The sequence below is a fragment of the Sphaeramia orbicularis genome, chromosome 11 (genome assembly GCF_902148855.1).
Source record: "Sphaeramia orbicularis chromosome 11, fSphaOr1.1, whole genome shotgun sequence".
NCBI lineage: Eukaryota > Metazoa > Chordata > Actinopteri > Kurtiformes > Apogonidae > Sphaeramia > Sphaeramia orbicularis.
The window spans coordinates 37897154-37914293 of NC_043967.1; the positions used below are offsets into that span (position 1 = coordinate 37897154).

Sequence of the window (17140 nt, forward strand, 5' to 3'; positions counted from 1 at the left end):
GAGAGGCAGATTGCAGAGGGGAATATCATGAAGCAGGATGACATTACAGCTCTGACAGAATAGTCTGGGTTGCTCCATTAAAGACTGGGAGAAAGGGGGGGGTGGGGGGGGGTGGAGTGGGCCAGGGAGGCAAAGCCAGGGAGAAGTCTATGTTTGTGTTGAGTGTGTGTGGTGATGAGAAATGGGAAGGAGGGAAAGTAAATATGGGGCATTCCTCTGGCCTTAGGCATGTCCTGCTGAGTGGGTGGAAGAGAAAGTAGTTGGGGCCCATTACAGCGTTTTCGCTCTCTAGCCCTATAATTGATCTCACTCTGATGAGATGTTCTCTTCTGACTGGCTTTCAGCTCCGTCCAATGCCTCCTACTGTGACCGGGGCTTTATCTCAAGAACCCTGGCTGGAGAACCAACTTGGACACAAGCGCTGTTGACAGTTTTGTAAAGTTCCGGTACTTCGCAATCCTTCACACGCAAACCTGTTCTACATCAGTCAGCCCCGAAGAGATGAGGAGATGGTTAGTCATTTAGTTGGATTGAGATCTTAGCTTGAAATTCAACTACACTTGTTCTGAAGTTATTGTACATGCTGAACATTTATACCAGGGGTGTCAAACTCATTTTAGTTCAGGGGCCACATTCAGCTAAATTTGATCTGAAATGGGCCGAACCAGTAAAATAGTAACATAATAATATAGAAATAATGTCAACTCCAAACTTTTCTCTATGTTTTAGAGCGAAAAAAGGTAATTTACATTATGAACAGGTTTACATCTAGAAACTATCCTTTCAAAAGATGTGAATAACATGAACAAACTGAAAAAATAAGTGTAATTTTAACAATATTCTGCCTCAGTTTATCATTTACACATGTACATTATAACTTACAGATCACAGTGGATCTACAAACACACAAAACATTTAGTAACAGACAGAATATTGTTAAAATTGTACTTGCTTCTCTTAAGACATTTCAGGTTATTCATATTTTTTGCAAAATTATACTTTGTTTTAGTGTAAATACATGAAAATATTTACATTTACAAAGAGAAACATTTTAAGTTGCCGTTATTTATATGTTACTATGATAGTATTTTACTGGTCCTGCTTACTTGAGATTGAATTGGTCTGAATGTGGAACCTGAACTAAAAGGATTAGTAATATATTAATGTAATTTTTCCATTTCACAAATTCATCCCAAGGGCCAAACTGGACCCTTTGGCGGGCCAGATTTGGCCCTCGGGCCGCATGTTTGACACCTGTGATTTAAACGATTCTGTAAAGCACAGGTGTCAAACATGTGGCCCAGGGACCAAAATTGGCCCGCCAAAGGGTCCAATCCGGCCATTTCGTAATTTTAGGCTTAATGGATATGGATGAGTGTATTGTCTTTATTTCTCTGTGACCTAACTCACTGTTTTGTGTTCAAGGACTAACATCTTTCTTTTAATGCACAGGTGTCAAACATGAGGCCCGGAGGCCAAATCCGGCCCGCCAAAGGGTCCAGTCCGGCCCCTGGGATGAATTTGTGAAATGCAAAAATTACACTGAAGATATTAACAGTCAAGGATATGAAAATCATTTTACGTCATTTCAGTCTAAAGTGGATCAGACCAGTAAAATACTATCATCATAATAACCTATAAATAATGAAAAATGTACATTTGTCTGTTTGTTTTAGTGCAAAAAAAAAAAAGTAAAATTACAAAAAAATATTAACATTTACAGACTAGCCTTTTATAAAAATGTGAATATCTGAAATGTCTTAAGAGAAGTATGTGGAATTTTAATAATATTCTGGGATGAATTTGTGAAATGCAAAAATTACACTAAGATATTAACAATCAAGGATGTTAAAATCATTTTAGGTCAATTCAATCTAAAGTGGGTCAGACCAGTAAAATACTATCAGAATAACCTATAAATAATGAAAAACACAAATTTTCCTCTTTAGTGTAAAAAAAAAAAAAAAAGGAAAATTACACAAAAATGTTTACACTTACAGACTAGCCTTTTACAAAAAATGCGAATAACCCGAATAAATATGAACAACCTGAAATGTCTTAAGACAAGTATGTGGAATTGTACCAATTTTCTGCCTGTTATTAAATGTTTTGTGTATTTGTAGATCCACTGTGAGCTGTAAGTTATGATGCACATGAATAAATGATAAACTGAGGCATAATACTGTTAAAATTGTACTTATTTTTCCTAAGAATTTTCAGGTTGTTCATATTTTTTTCATGTTATGTTCAAGTACAGTTTGTGGATGTAAAACATTTTCATTATGGAATTGTACTTTTTTTCACTCAAAAACATAGAAAACACTTTAGAGTTGACATTATTTATAAGTTCTTATTCTATTATTTATATTATTTAACTGATCCAGCTCACTTTCTATTGTATTATGCTGTATGTGGCCCCTGAACTAAAATGAGTTTGACACCCCTGCTGTAAAGCTCAGAAAGCGTTCCAGGATGTACGCCGAAAGCCCCGTATTCTTCACAGTGTGGAGTGTGAATATAACTCGCAAAAGTCTCATGTAATGTCAAATCTCCCGGGAGAGCATAATTTAAAAAAAAAAAAGATGTACGATCTTAAGGCCATATTTTTTTTTCTCCATCATCCCACAGCAACTCCATTCAATTACAAATGAAAGATTTACAAATCCTTCATGTGCATTAAATCCTTGATCGCTGGCCTACGGAGACCTACAATGTGAAAAGTGATAACGCAATAAAACCCCATAAGTCACCTTTAGCCTTTTCATGTACACAGAGAGTTATTCTAAGCTGTTTAATCATCTGAACTCCTGTAAAGGCTGTAAATGTTAATATTTAAAGGCCAGAGTCTTTCAGTGTACCCTCACGCATTGTAATCATCTCTACAGTCTTTATCTCAACACCTGCTTGAAAATGGAAGAATTCCCTGTCCGGTGCTTATTTTATCCACACATTTGATTATCTTTTTACATTCCTTTCGTTTTATTTCCATTTGGTCTGTTCCAACTCACGGACAGATTTATTCATGGTGCAAATGTTCTTTTGGTGTTAAAAAAAACTACCGTCACGATTGATGTGAGAAAATTTAGTGTTAGAAAGGTGTGGACACAGTTAGTTTTTGCTTCTGGCCTCCCTAATAACACATGTATTTGTAGGAGTTTCTCTTTAAAACTACAAGATTTAAGGAGGAAAGTCTGTAAATGAACCACACAACATGATATACTGAAGTTGTAGTAGTCAATTTCCTGCTTATCACAGTATTATTTAATACAAAAAAGCTGTTCTAAGCCATTTTGTGCTTGAAATGGCAGCCATGGCTGTACATGGATCACGCATCCCTAAAGTGGTTTCCTTAGTAAATCTTCCTCTAGTATCCCAAGATTCACCTCAATAACATAAGGTTATCTGGACATCATCATTTTAAAAACTATTTCATTTGATTCACTATGGGAGTGCTCTGGCCCATGAACATCCTAGAAAGTCTTTGAAATCCCCTGCTACAAGGCTGTTAAATTATATAGAAAGTACAGTGGAGGGACAGGAAATAACACAAGGTACAAAAAAAAAAAAAAAAAAAAAAAAAGGTTTCACGGAATAACCTGAACATAGTCTTTCCACTCTGGTGATGTGTACAGCAAACACCAGCAATACGACTGCCAGCAAAAATAAATGAAAGTCTCTGTTAAAACACAGCTTAGGCTGGAAATGTTAACACACACAATGCAAATACACATAGATTTCTCCTTGATGACAAGCAGATGATATTCCGGGCAACACCTGGCACGGCACTAGAGACTAAACAAATGTTTTGCGATTTAGGTAATAATTTCCTGTTGAAGAAGAGGAAGAATAACAGCATGTCACTGAAGTCTTGGCTGAGGAGCAGAGCAAGTCTCGGACACCCTAGATAATATTGCTAATTCAAAAACGACAGGGGAGCTATTGCTGAGGAGGGATGACATCTGGCTGAGGCTTTCCAAATGGTCTTGGATCAGTGGATCCTGCCTTACTGTTTTCAACATGTCCAGCCAAGCCAAAAAGCACACACTATTTGTTATAATCCCACCACAGAAGTGTATTTTTTGAAACAGGATGTTTTGCTCATTGCTTCATTTCGTAATTTTAGGCTTAATGGATATGGATGAGTGTATTGTCTTTATTTCTCTGTGACCTAACTCACTGTTTTGTGTTCAAGGACTATCATCTTTCTTTTAATGCACAGGTGTCAAACATGCGGCCCGGAGGCCAAATCCGGCCCACCAAAGGGTCCAGTCCGGCCCCTGGGATGAATTTATGAAATGTAAAGATTACACTGAAGACATTAACAATCAAGGATGTGAAAATCATTTTAGGTCATTTCAGTCTAAAGTGGAGCAGACCAGTAAAATACTATCTTTATAATAATCTATAAATAATGAAATATGTACATTTGTCTGTTTGTTTTAGTGCAAAAAAAAAAAAAGTAAAATTACACAAAAATATTGACATTTACAGACTAGCCTTTTATAAAAAATGTGAATATCTGACATGTCTTAAGAGAAAGAACTATGTGGAATTTTAATAATATTCTGCCTGTTATTTAATGTTGTGTGTATTTGTAGATCCACTGTGATCTGTAAGTTGTGATTCACGTATATAAATGATAAACTAAGGCGTAATATTGTTAAGATTGCACTTATTTTACTAACAAATTTTCAGGTTGATCATAATTGTTCATGTTATATTCAAGTACAATTCATAGATGTAATCATTGTCATTACACTGAAAAAAAAAATCTGTAATTTAACAGAATTTTCACTGTTTATTTTACAGATTTTTCCTGTATTTTTAAGATAAAGGAAAATATCAATGAAATTATAAAAAATAGACTGTGATTTTACATGCCAAATGTAAAATAACATGAAAAAACTGTAACTGTGAATAACCATAAAATTTCCATTTTTTAAAATACATTTTTTATTTTTTCACAGAAAAATACAGTTAAAAAACATTTGCAAATGTATTGTAATTTCAAATATTTCTTTTCTATTTATTAGAATAAACCGTTAATTTAAAGTTTAATACTGTAAAAAAAATAAATAAATAAAACGAGATAAAATTACTGACAATTAACCATAAAATAAGTATTTGTTCTGTCAGTTGAACCAGACTTGTTTGTTAATTGACAAATATCTTGTGTAATTACAGGAGGTTTCACAACAAAAATTTTGAATAAATGTGTTTTTGTGAATGTATAACATGTATAAGCACTGATAAACTGTCCAAATACAGTTTTTATCAGTGGATTGCACAACTTAGTCTCATTGAAAATTATATATATATATATATATATATATATATATATATATATGTAATTTGATTGTTTTAATACATATAAATATTTTTTATCAAACATTAAAAAGTAAAAAAAAAATATGATATGCAAAATCTCATGTAAAGTTAGGGCAAAAAACTGTATCTTAATTATGGAAAATTACCGTATTTTTATGAGATGGTTATTTTCCGTTATTTAACAGTATTTTTTGGCATACCCTGCTGCTGGAATAACGCCGTTTTTTTATGTTTTTTTTTTTTTTTTTTTTTTTACAGTGTGTGGAATTTACTTTTTTCACTCAAAAGTTCTTATCCTATTATTGATATTATTTTAATGGTCCAGCCCACTTTCTATCATATTACGCTGGTTGTGTCCCCTGAACTAAAATGAGTTTAATGGATATGGATAAGTGTCTGCATGCTGAGGGGGAATCTTACCATTTTGTACTCCTTCCACGTTCTCTGAAAGTCCACACTACCGTCCTCTCTGCGCTGGATTACTGTCCATCCACCACCAGCTGTTTCCATGTTGCAATACACCTACACAATTGAACAGAGACAGAAGGAAAAGGCTGGGAAAGTGTATGAAGGTAATGGAACACTGACAGCACCCATAGGTCTTTTCTACATTTATCAAGATTCGTGAGATGTAATCTAAGTAACAAACTAATGAATTCAACATTCAGTGTAACTCTCAGCGGCATTAACAAACAATGACGGGTCATTTGGACAATTATTTGGTTTCAGGCACTCCTTTTTCCCAGCTTTCATAATGAATCATCTTCAGGAATGCAACGTATCTGTGTCCTCCTCAAACTTAATCAGCGTCTCCTTATCCCTCACCAACTCCCTAGAGATGTTCCTCATCAGACTGCCTTGTTCCTGCAGGATCAAAGCGGAGGTCCGGGCTGGACACATACCAGGAGACACCTGGGTGTAATGTGGCCCTTAACCTTCACCTCAGTGTGTGTAAGCTGATAACGCAGGGCCGTAGCTCTATTTGCGGTGTGGCTCATTGTTTTGAGGAGGAGACCCCAGGGTGGAGTGGAGAAGGTCTCTCACCTCAGCCAGCCCACACAGCTGAACACACATGAACACAGCCTGGGTACAATTAAGGAAGTACCCCTGACACAATCATTTTCCCTGAGAGTAGTTCATCATTCATGGCATACATCAGGGGGCTCAAACATGCGGCCCGGGGGCCAAAAGCGGACCGTGGAATGAATTTGTAAAGTGCAAAAATGCCACAGTCAAGGCTGTGGAACTCATTTTAGTTCAGGTTCCACATACAGACCAATATGATCTACAGCAGGGGTCTCTAACTCATTTTAGTTCAGGGGCCATATTCAGCTAAATTTGATCTGCAGTGGGCCGGACCAGAAAAATAATAACATAATAACCTATAAATAATGAAAACTCCAAATTTTTTCTCTGTTTCAGTGCAAAACAACCCCGTTTAATTATGAAAATACTTACTTTTATAAACTATCCAAACAAAAAAGATGTCAATAACCGGAAAAAAATGAAATTTCTTAAGAAAAATAAGTGCAATTTTAACAACATTATGCCTCAATTTATCATTTATCTTTGTTTTAGCGTAAAAACAAACATTAAATTATGAAAATATTTACTTTTATAAACTATCCAAGTAAAAAAATTAAAAAAAAAAAAAAAGAAAAAACTGAAATTTAAATTAAAAAACCTACGAAAATTTGTTGCAATTTTAACAATATTCTGCCTCCACTTGTCATTTCTCCATGTGCATTATGGATCAGATCTACAAAGACACTAAACACTGAGGAACAGGCAGAAAAATTGTTAAAATTGGGCTGAATTTTCTTTAGACATTTCAAGTTGTTCATATTTGTTCAGGTTATTCACATTTTAGTGTTACAGGATAGTTTGCAAATGTAAATACTTTCATAATTTAATGTAATTTTTTGCACTAAAACAAAGAAAAAAAATTAAGTTGTTAATTCTAGATTTTTTTTGCTTAATTCAAGATTTTTTTTTTACTTAATTGAATAATTTTTTTTTTTTTTGGTTTAATTCCAGATCTTTTGCTAAATTTGAGATTTTTTTTTGGCTTAATTGAAGTTTTTTTTTTTTTTACTTAATTGAAGATTTTTTTTTTTTGGCTTAATTCAAGATTTTTTTTTTTTCTTAATTGAAGATTTTTTTTTGGCTTAATTGAAGATTTTTTTTTGGCTTAATTCAAAATTTTTTCCTTAATTAAAGCTAATTTTTTTTTTTTTTTTGCTTTATTCAATTCAAGACTGTGGAATTTTTGCACTTGGCAAAAACATCCCAGGGGCTGAACTGGACCCTTTGGCGGGCCACATTTGGCCCCCGAGCCGCATGTTTGACACCCCTGATCTACAGTGAAATAACAGCATAATAACCTACAAAAAATAATGACTCCAGATTTTCTTCTCAGTTTGAGGTGAAAAAAATATTACATAATGCCTATAAATAATAATGACAACTTCAAATTTTTGTCTTTGTTTTAGAGCAAAAAATAACATGAAATTATGAAAATATTTACTTTTTCAAACTATCCTGTAACAATAAAATGTGAATAACCTGAAATAATATGAACAACTTGAAATGTCTAAAGGAAATTAAGCAACAATTTTAACAATTTTCTGCCTGTTTAATGTAAGTGTTTAGTGTCTTTGTAGATCCAATCCATAATGCACATGTATAAATGATAAGTTGAGGCAGAATATTGTTAAAATTGCACTTTTTTTTCTTAAGAAATTTCAGTTTTACAGGTTATTCACATCTTTTTTGTTTGGATAGTTTATAAAAGTAAGTATTTTCTTATTTGGTTTTTTTGTTTGTTTTTTTTGCACAAAAACAAAGACAAAAATTTGGAGTTGTCATTATTTATAGGTTATAATTCTATTATTTTACTGGTGCAGCCCACTTGAGATCAAATTGGGTTGAATGTGGCCCCTGAAAGAAAATGAGTTTGAGACCCCTGGCACACATGGACAAAGATGCACATGTACAATGCTGCTGACCCTAAAAACTCTTCTGCAATTGGTTTAGCAGCAACATGCTGAGGTTTGAAATCCACACGAAAACCTCCTGCCAACCTCATAACAGCTTAAATCATCATCCCTATAAATCAAGAGTATATGATTATTGTAAAATTTAAGAACCTCTACAAACACTTGCACCATTGTCACCAGTTTTGGTGTTTTCTTTCATATCCATGTTCCATACTTCACCCTCCTGTTCAACTGGGATACTCGTATAACTGCCAAGAGTATTTTCAGCTTTCAGTATTTCTGCATTCAGTGGCTGGTGTCCAGTAGTGGCTATTTATTTCACTTAAATGGAATGAAATGTACCTCTAACCAGTGGTAGAAGACTTAAGGTACCGATGATACCAATAAAACAAGATGGAAAAATATGTTTTTACAATTTATTTTTGATATTTATTTTTATTGCTGCGTCAATCATCAGGAAACTATTGACGTGAAGTTTGATCTATAGTTTAAACTATTGCAATCTGTGTATCATATGTTTATAGAATTATTGTCCTGAGAGACGTCATATCTAAAAAAAAAAAAAAAAGCCAAGTGTTTCAGCTTTGGGACAACATGGTTTCCAGTTAATCTCAGTTAATTTATCTTAAAGGAGTGATATTTTGCTTTTTTAAAAATGGAATTATGTATTTTAAAACATCTCCCTGTGGTCTACATAAACTGTAAATGCTCTGCTTGGGTCTGAATTCTTCATTAATTCAACTCCACAGGTCCATCTTCAACCCTATTTCTGAGTAATGACACCAGAAAGGTGGTTTTGAGCGCTGGACCTTTAAATGCAAATGAGCCACTTCAGGCCCCTCCCCCTCCAGGCTGCTGACTGTGCGCTCTATCCTGTTCAGCCACTTGTGTTTGTTAATACAACCAATAACTGAACATTTTTGGTAATCAGCTCAAAGTTTGGTCCTATTTTCAGTATGGACTACACAGGAAATATGCCTGGGTAAATGTACTCAAACTGAAGAAAATTTTACTCTACTCAGATAACATTTGGTCCCTTTCTAAAAAGAGTAAAAGTTACTCTTTGGGTAGAGCTGTCCAAACTTAATATAGAGCCAAATTCACTCTTTTTGAGGAAAATACTTCTGAATGCTCAGTAATTTTTCCTGTGTTCAACCGCTGCTGCTGACAAACAATTATGTCGTACTCGGAGAAATGTTTGTCAGAAGTCTTGACTAGGGATGTAACGATTACCGGTATAACGATAAACCGCGGTAAAATTGCCGACGGTTAGTATTACTGTTAAAATTCTAATTATCATGATAACTGTGTTTGATTACTGCACTTTTAGGGAAAAAACGCCTATGTAAAGATCTGCTTTTATGTCAAATATTTGAGTATAGTTTTAATTTATTACAATTCTGATTTTCTATATCTAATATTTGGAACCAATATTCACTTTTAAAGTCTTTGAAAAGGTTCGTTAAGCATCTGTGTGTTACTTATGCAATAAATTATATACATTTTTCAAATTGAATTTTATATATTTTGTGTTTTCTGGCCTTTTATGTTTTTATAGTAGGTTAAAGTGAAAAAAATAATAGGCAGATGATATAGATGAAGTTGTGCTGAAAAAAAAAAAAAAAAAGATACCAAACATGGTACTGAAAAACGGTCAAAATAGGCTCAGACCACTAAGTGTTAATATTTGAATGTTTCTGCCAACAGAAGGTACATTGTGCCAATTATTTTATTTTTTTATTTATTTATTTTTTTCAAAATACAACTTGGTTAAATTATTTCAGTGTGTATTAGTACTTTTTGAACACTTTGAGCACAATTTCAACAATACCGCGATAATAATGATAACCGTGATAATTTTAGTCACAATAACCCTGATATGAAATGTTCATATCGTTACATCCCTAGTCTTGACCGTATATGTGCAAATTTTGTGACGTAACTAGTTATAAAACGTAAAACAAATTGAGCGGGAATTAAAACAGGTTGTAGAAATTCACTCGATTTTTGTCAGAATGAATATAATGATAGCTTTGCAGCACCTGGAGGGTTCAAATTCAAACTTTTTGAACTATTAGGGTCTGAATACACAAATAAATGACCCAAAGACTATTAAAAGTGGATTTAGAAAAATATGACCCCTTTAACTAGGAGGTAACAGAAATTGCTCAACCTGTAAAGGAAATCTTCATTCTTAAAACCTTTAAAGATGTGCTTTTCACTGGACAGGAAAGGGATGTAAACCTGTAACCTGAGAATTTGCAAATATCTAAAGCCGTCAGGCAAATATAAGGGGTATAAAAAGTCTAGAATTTTCCTCTGGGATGCAGCTGAAGTGTATAAAGTTGCTTAAAATGGAAATAAGTGTGTACAAGTTAAAGTTAATGCGTCAAGCTCCATGAAAACATATGAAATCCTCGAAAGGAGATTCCTGGAGCCAAACAAAGTGGAGATACTTGTGCATAAAGTACTTCTCACCTTTTTGTTGTCCTGTGGGTTGATCTGGATGGTGTAGACCCCGTTCTTATGGAAACCAGCCTGGTACAGATCGGCACAGTCGCGGAACCTCTTCTCTTCCTCTACAGTCTTTGTGCTATTTGGTACAACTGTGAAAACAAATGAACACAGAGTTACTTTTTTTCATAACACAGGATTAAATATTAAATTACAAGGCATATCCATGTTGCAGATGTTGCATGTGTTCCTAAAGACTAGGCAGATGTAGGTCACCGAAGAATTTCTTTGGGTCATCAAATGAATTTGCATTGTCAGGATGCAAAACTAAAACTAGAGGCATGTTACAGATGAACCTGAATGTCCATATTGTTCTGATAATTGTACTGGTTCTGTTAACCCTATAACGCCTAATGTATCATATTTGATACATTAGTTTTGAAACCCTCTACATCAGGGGTGTCAAACATGTGGCCCGGGGGCCAAAACTGGCCCGCCAAAGGTTCCAATCCGGCCCGCTGAGATGAATTTGTAAAAATTTCACTTCAGATATTAACTATCAAGGATGTCGAACTCGTTTTAGTTCAGGTTCCTCATACAGGACAATGTGATCTCAACTAAAATAATAGCATAATATCCTTTAAATAATGACTCCAAATTTTCCTAGTTTATTGCGAAAAACATAATATTCCATTACACCTATAAATAATGTCAACTCCATATTGTTCTCTTTGTTTTAGTGTAAAAACTTACATTAACTATGAAAATATTAACATTTACAAACTATCCTTTAACAATAAAATGGTAAAAACCTGAAATTTTGTAAATAAAATTTTAACATTATACTTCCTGTTATTAAATATTTTGTGCCTTTGTAGATCCAATCCATAATATGCATGTTTAAATGGTAAGCTGAGGTGTAATATTGTTAAAATTGCACTTATTTTTCTCAAGAAATCTCAGTTTTTTTAAGGTTTTTTACATCATTTTTGTTTGGAAAGTTTGTAAATGTACATATTTTCATAATTTAATTTTGATTGCACTAAAACAAAGAGAAAAATTTGGAGTCGTCATTATTTACAAGTTATTACGCTATTGTTTTAGTGGTTCGGCCCACTTGAGGTCAATTTGGGCTTAATGTGGCCCCTGAACGAAAATGAGTTTGACACCCCTGGTCTAAAGAAAATTAGGCAAAATTTTAACAATTTTCTGCCTGTTATTAAGTGTTTAGTGTCTTTGTAGATCTGATCCATAATGCACATCTAGAAATGATAAGTTGAGGCAGACTATTGATAAAATTGCACTACATTTTCTTGATTTTTTTAATTTATTTATTTAAATTTCAGTTTTTTCAGGGATTTTTAAAAAATATAACTTATAAAAGTAAGTATTTTCATAATTTTTTTTTTTTTTTTTTTTTTTGCACTAGAACACAAAAAATTGGAGTTGTCATTATTTATAGGCTATTATGCTATTATTTTACTGGTTCGGCCTACTTCAGATCAAATCGGGCTGGATTTGGCCCCTGAGAGAAAATGAGTTTGAGACCCCTGCTCTACATGATCAGTGTGAGCACCTTCAGCGACAGACTGTGCTCACTGAGCTGCTCCACAACAAGATACGCAAAGTCGTTCGTCCCTCGAGCAATAAGACAGTATAACTCTTTAAGGGGGAGGGGAGGTGGGAGGAGACGGGAGGAGGAGTAGCTGGATGGGGGTGTATAAGAGGTAGAAGCTCCGAAACACTTCTGTCCTCAGGAGGTTTTGATGTTTGTATGCTTTTATGTTTTTATGTGATAGGTAGAAAACACATTTTGTCTTTTAATTCTACTTTCTTTTTAACCCTTTCATGCATGAATAATGAGAACCTTTGTCAAGAATTTTTTCCTGAGTGTTTTTATTCCTTTTTGGGTATAAAAGAAACAATGTGACTGAATTTTTTTTTTTTAATGAACCTATTTTTCATGGAGTTCCAAAAATGTCCACTCAGCTGGACACCATGCGTTTACTTTTTAAAGTATGTTTTTAAAACCCATTATCAGAAAGTAACATACTAAGTGAAAACTTTCAAATCATTTTTTTTTTTAATGCTGATAATCTGGTGTTTTCTCATATTTTGACTCAATCTACACTGCAAATATCTAAATCTTTGAATTGTCCTGTACATGAAATGTGCTATACAAATGAACTTGCCTTGCCTTATTTCAACCAAAAAAAAAAATCTGCCAATGGAACAAGTGAAAATTATCTTGCGCTGTAAAAAACAAAACAAAAAACGAAACAAAAAAACCTGTAATATTCCGGCAGTAGGAGTGCCAAAAAAATACTGTAAAATAACAGAAAATAACCATCTCATAAAAATACGGTAATTTTCCATAATTAATCTAATTTATTCTTAGCTACTTATACTCTGCATATATTTTATTTATTGTTAATGTGATGTGACTGTTTTTGTGGAGTGGTGACCGTATTTAGAATTTCCCCTTTGGGTCTGTCTGTCTGTCTGTCTATCTATCTATCTACTTGAAGAACCTGATGTATACAATTAGATACATGCAATACACAGATAATCCAGGCCATTCCAGTGACACTATAAGATTGTCATTAATGTGGAAGGAGGCAGAACTTTGCCAATTTTGAAAAGGAATTACCAATTTGTTAGACATGTTTGTGTTATATTTTTGTTTGTTCAAAAATAATTATATCCTTCTGAGAGCCAGTAAGTAAAAGTTTTTAGGTCTTTTTTTTACATTACATAATTGCCTTGATTGGAAACCGTATGATGCCACAGTTTTTCAGATAATTTTTGTTTTTATTTAATAAAATTTCCTTTGCAGTGGACAGTTGTTTTTTTGTGTGTTTATTTATTTATTTATTTTTTTAATAAAGCTATGAAACTCTTGTCCACTGCAGAAGACAAAAATGCATTGCTGGTCTCAGGAGGATATGTGAGTACTGAGACCCGATGTATCAAATATGATACAAAACTGGAACTCATACATGGAAATTGATATTTGAAAAAAAAAAAAAAAAAAGTTGTTCAGAGGGATCGATAAAGGCTCCAGTTTCAAAGAAGTGGAATTTTCTGTCAGTGCTTTGATGGTTCAGGTTTTACAGGGTTAAAAGGTTAACCCATAAAGACCCAGTGTGACTTTGATGGCAGTTCCAAAAATTATTTTTTCCTCTATATTTAACTTTTCTTTAGTGATTTATCACCATTTGTTATGACATTATCCTCTATATTTTGCATTCAATCAGTGAACATCAGGTATTTTCCTATATTTGATTTATTAATCATGTGGATGTTCATAAAAGCTCAGATTAAAGTTGATTGTTATTACATCCAAAACAGAGAAAACCAAAGAAAAAGTGACTTTTTCAGCAAAATATAGCACGAACTGAACATAAACCAGGTGTGACTATCCACTGTCAATGATCCAACTCCATGGGTTTTACTGGTGAATCAGTGTTGTAGAAGATGATGGTGTTTCCATGTTCACTATGGAGCTTCTAAACATCCAAATGGGTCATATTTGATGGCAATGAAAAGATAAACTACAATTTACACCAATTATTTACAAGTATTGATAGGTTTAGTGGCTCAGAAGTTTTTACACATTTTAGATCAGTAGATGGTTTGGGTCGTTGGTGGCTGTTTGGGTTCTAATGGGTTAATGTTCATCTTCTTGAGCCAATTAACTCCATTTACTTTCATTTATAGCATTAAGAATTTAACATATATTTTCCATAACAGAAGAAATGTCACTTTAACAGTTCAGAAAACATTACACAGTGATAGAGAAATGACAGTAAAATTACCAGGAACATTGTCACAGTTGGTTTACAACAGATTGCAGCCCTGAAGCAACAAAGGCTGGTGCTAATGAGGATGATAATTGTTCTAGTTTGATTTATCATTTTTCCCAGTTCTCTTCATCTCAACAGAGAAAATCTGGAGGCAGAAGCTGATAATTGACGTCTCGCTGTGAGTATCTTGTAACGGGCAGATCAAATCGGAGAGCGGCTGACTTATTAGCAACTAAAAAGCAGTTCATCAACTAGATCTCTCAGTCAAAGAGAAGCGGACTTTGACAGACCAGCTGCATCCATTTCCATCTGTAGATAATTATGGCGGCACTATTTGAAACCAAGCAGGGGCTAAGGACAAAATACTACAAGCTATAAATTTCAAGTTCCTGTTATAACAAGTGGTTTATATTTACTTTCCGAGCCCTTGTTATATTGGTGGAAATTCCTTCCGATTTTTCTTTTTTTTTCCTCTCACTTTTTCTACTCACCCCCCCCCCCCTCCTCATCTCAGTTTTCACACTATTGTTTTTATTGTTGGAATTGTTTAGTCAAAGAAGATGTTAGTGAAAAGTGAAACAGGCTGCTTATTTGGGCGTACTGTCTGACCATTTTGACAAAGTGTTGTGTGTCAACGACAAGAATCCCCCACTGTTCGATAATTCAACCAACAACTGATCACTTTAGGTAATCGGCTTGAACTTTGGACATATTTTCAGTTTTTACTACAACCGCTGCTGATGACAAACAATTATGTCGTACTCGGAGAAATGTTCGTCGGAAGTCTTGACCTTATATGTGCAAATGTCGTGACGTAACTAGGTATAAAACGCAACAAATTAAATTAGCCAGGAATTAAAACCGGTTGTAGAAAATGACTCGATTTTTGCCGGAATGAATATAAAGATAGCTTTGCAGCACCTGGAGGGTTTAAATTAAACTTTATTAAGGTCCAAATACACAAATAAATGAACCAAAGACGAATAAAAGTGGGTTTAGCTAAATATGACCCCTTTTACTACGATGCTCGATTTTTGCCTGAGTGAATATAAAGATAGCTTTACAGCACCTGGAGGGTTCAAATTCAAACTTTTTGAACTACAGGGTGTATCCAAAAAAGCTATACATTTAGAAAAAATTACCCCCAGTTCCGCATTTCATAATTTTTGGAATTTTCTTTTATGGATGTCGGTAGGTAGGGGATTGGTGGATATTTGTCCAAATTTACAGACCCAGGTTTTCATGCATGAGTGAGCAAGGGCAAACTGCGCAATCCAAGTTAAAACTGGTTTGCGCGAAGTAGCGGTGGGATTTAAATCCAATCAAAGGTCATGGGAGGGGCCAATGGGCATCCATCTTGTTTTCCACAAAATTGCCAGGTTACAGCATTAACACTTTGGCCACCATGTCCATTTCATTTCTTTACCCATGGCAGCTGTTCCTGCCTTTCAGAGTTAATTCAACTTGTTTAGGCCTGAAAATGTCACTGAGGACAGGACAAGTTAGGGTTAGGGTTAGGGTCAACCTTAACCCAAACCAGTTTTAACATGGATTGCGCAATTTGCCCCTGCTCACTCATGCATGAAAACCTGGGTCTGTAAATTTGGACAAATATCCACCAATCCCCTACCTACCGACGTCCATAAAGGAAAATTCCAGAAATTATCAAATGTGGAACTGAGGGCAATTTTTCAGAATGTATAGTTTTTTTCATACACCCTGTATTAGGGTCCAAATATACAAATAAATGTACCAAAGATTAATAAAAGGGGGTTTGGCTAAATTTGACCCTTTTAACTAGGAGGTAACAGAAATTGCTCAACCTGTACAGGAAATGCTTTATTCTCAAAACATTTAAAGATGTGCTTTTCACTGGTCAGAAAAGGGCTGCAAAGCTGTAAGCTGAAAAATTGCAAGTATCTCAAGCTGTCGGGCAAAAAGTCTAGCATTTTCCTCTGGGATGTAGAAAATTTCAATAAAAACTTAAACGGGAAAAAAAAACAAAAACAAAAACATATATATATATATATATACATATATATATATATATATATATATATATATATATATATATATATATATGTATATATATATATATATAACCCTAACCCTAACAAAAAGTTAAGGATGTTTCTTTTTTTGTCATTTTTGCCATTTGTAAATAAAACTGCGTCTGGTCATTAAAAAAATGTTTTTCAAATCAATTCACACAGAAAAGTAAAAAGTGCTGTGCAAGTATTCCAACTGAAAAAAAAAAATCCTGAAATTAAAAATATCCTTAACTTTTTGTTTGTAGTGTGTATATATTTTTTTCTTTTTTTTTTTTTCATTTAAGTTTTTATTGAAATTTTTTACACACATATTTGACAAAACAACAAAAGACGAACAAACCAACATTGCTTGGGTACCGTGGTTCTAAAAGTTTTGGATTCTTCATTATAGTTTAGTTTTATTTAGTTTTGACTTCTTTTTCTTTAATTCAGTTAGTTTTAATTTGTTTTTAGAGCAGGTTTGCTAGTTTTTATTAGTTTTCTTCTAAATGCTTAGTTTTAG

General features: G+C 33.9%; 1 protein-coding gene across 1 annotated transcript in view; it reads right to left on the bottom strand.

Moving 5' to 3' along the window:
- The window catches only part of angpt1 (angiopoietin 1), a 149446-nt gene that overhangs the window by 60866 nt on the left and 71440 nt on the right, over window positions 1–17140 (bottom strand). The window contains exons 6-7 of the mRNA XM_030148140.1: window positions 10806–10933; window positions 5749–5850 (exon numbers count right to left, since the gene is read on the bottom strand). Coding sequence (XP_030004000.1) covers window positions 5749–5850; window positions 10806–10933 — 230 coding nt within the window. The remainder of the gene's footprint in view (window positions 1–5748; window positions 5851–10805; window positions 10934–17140) is intronic.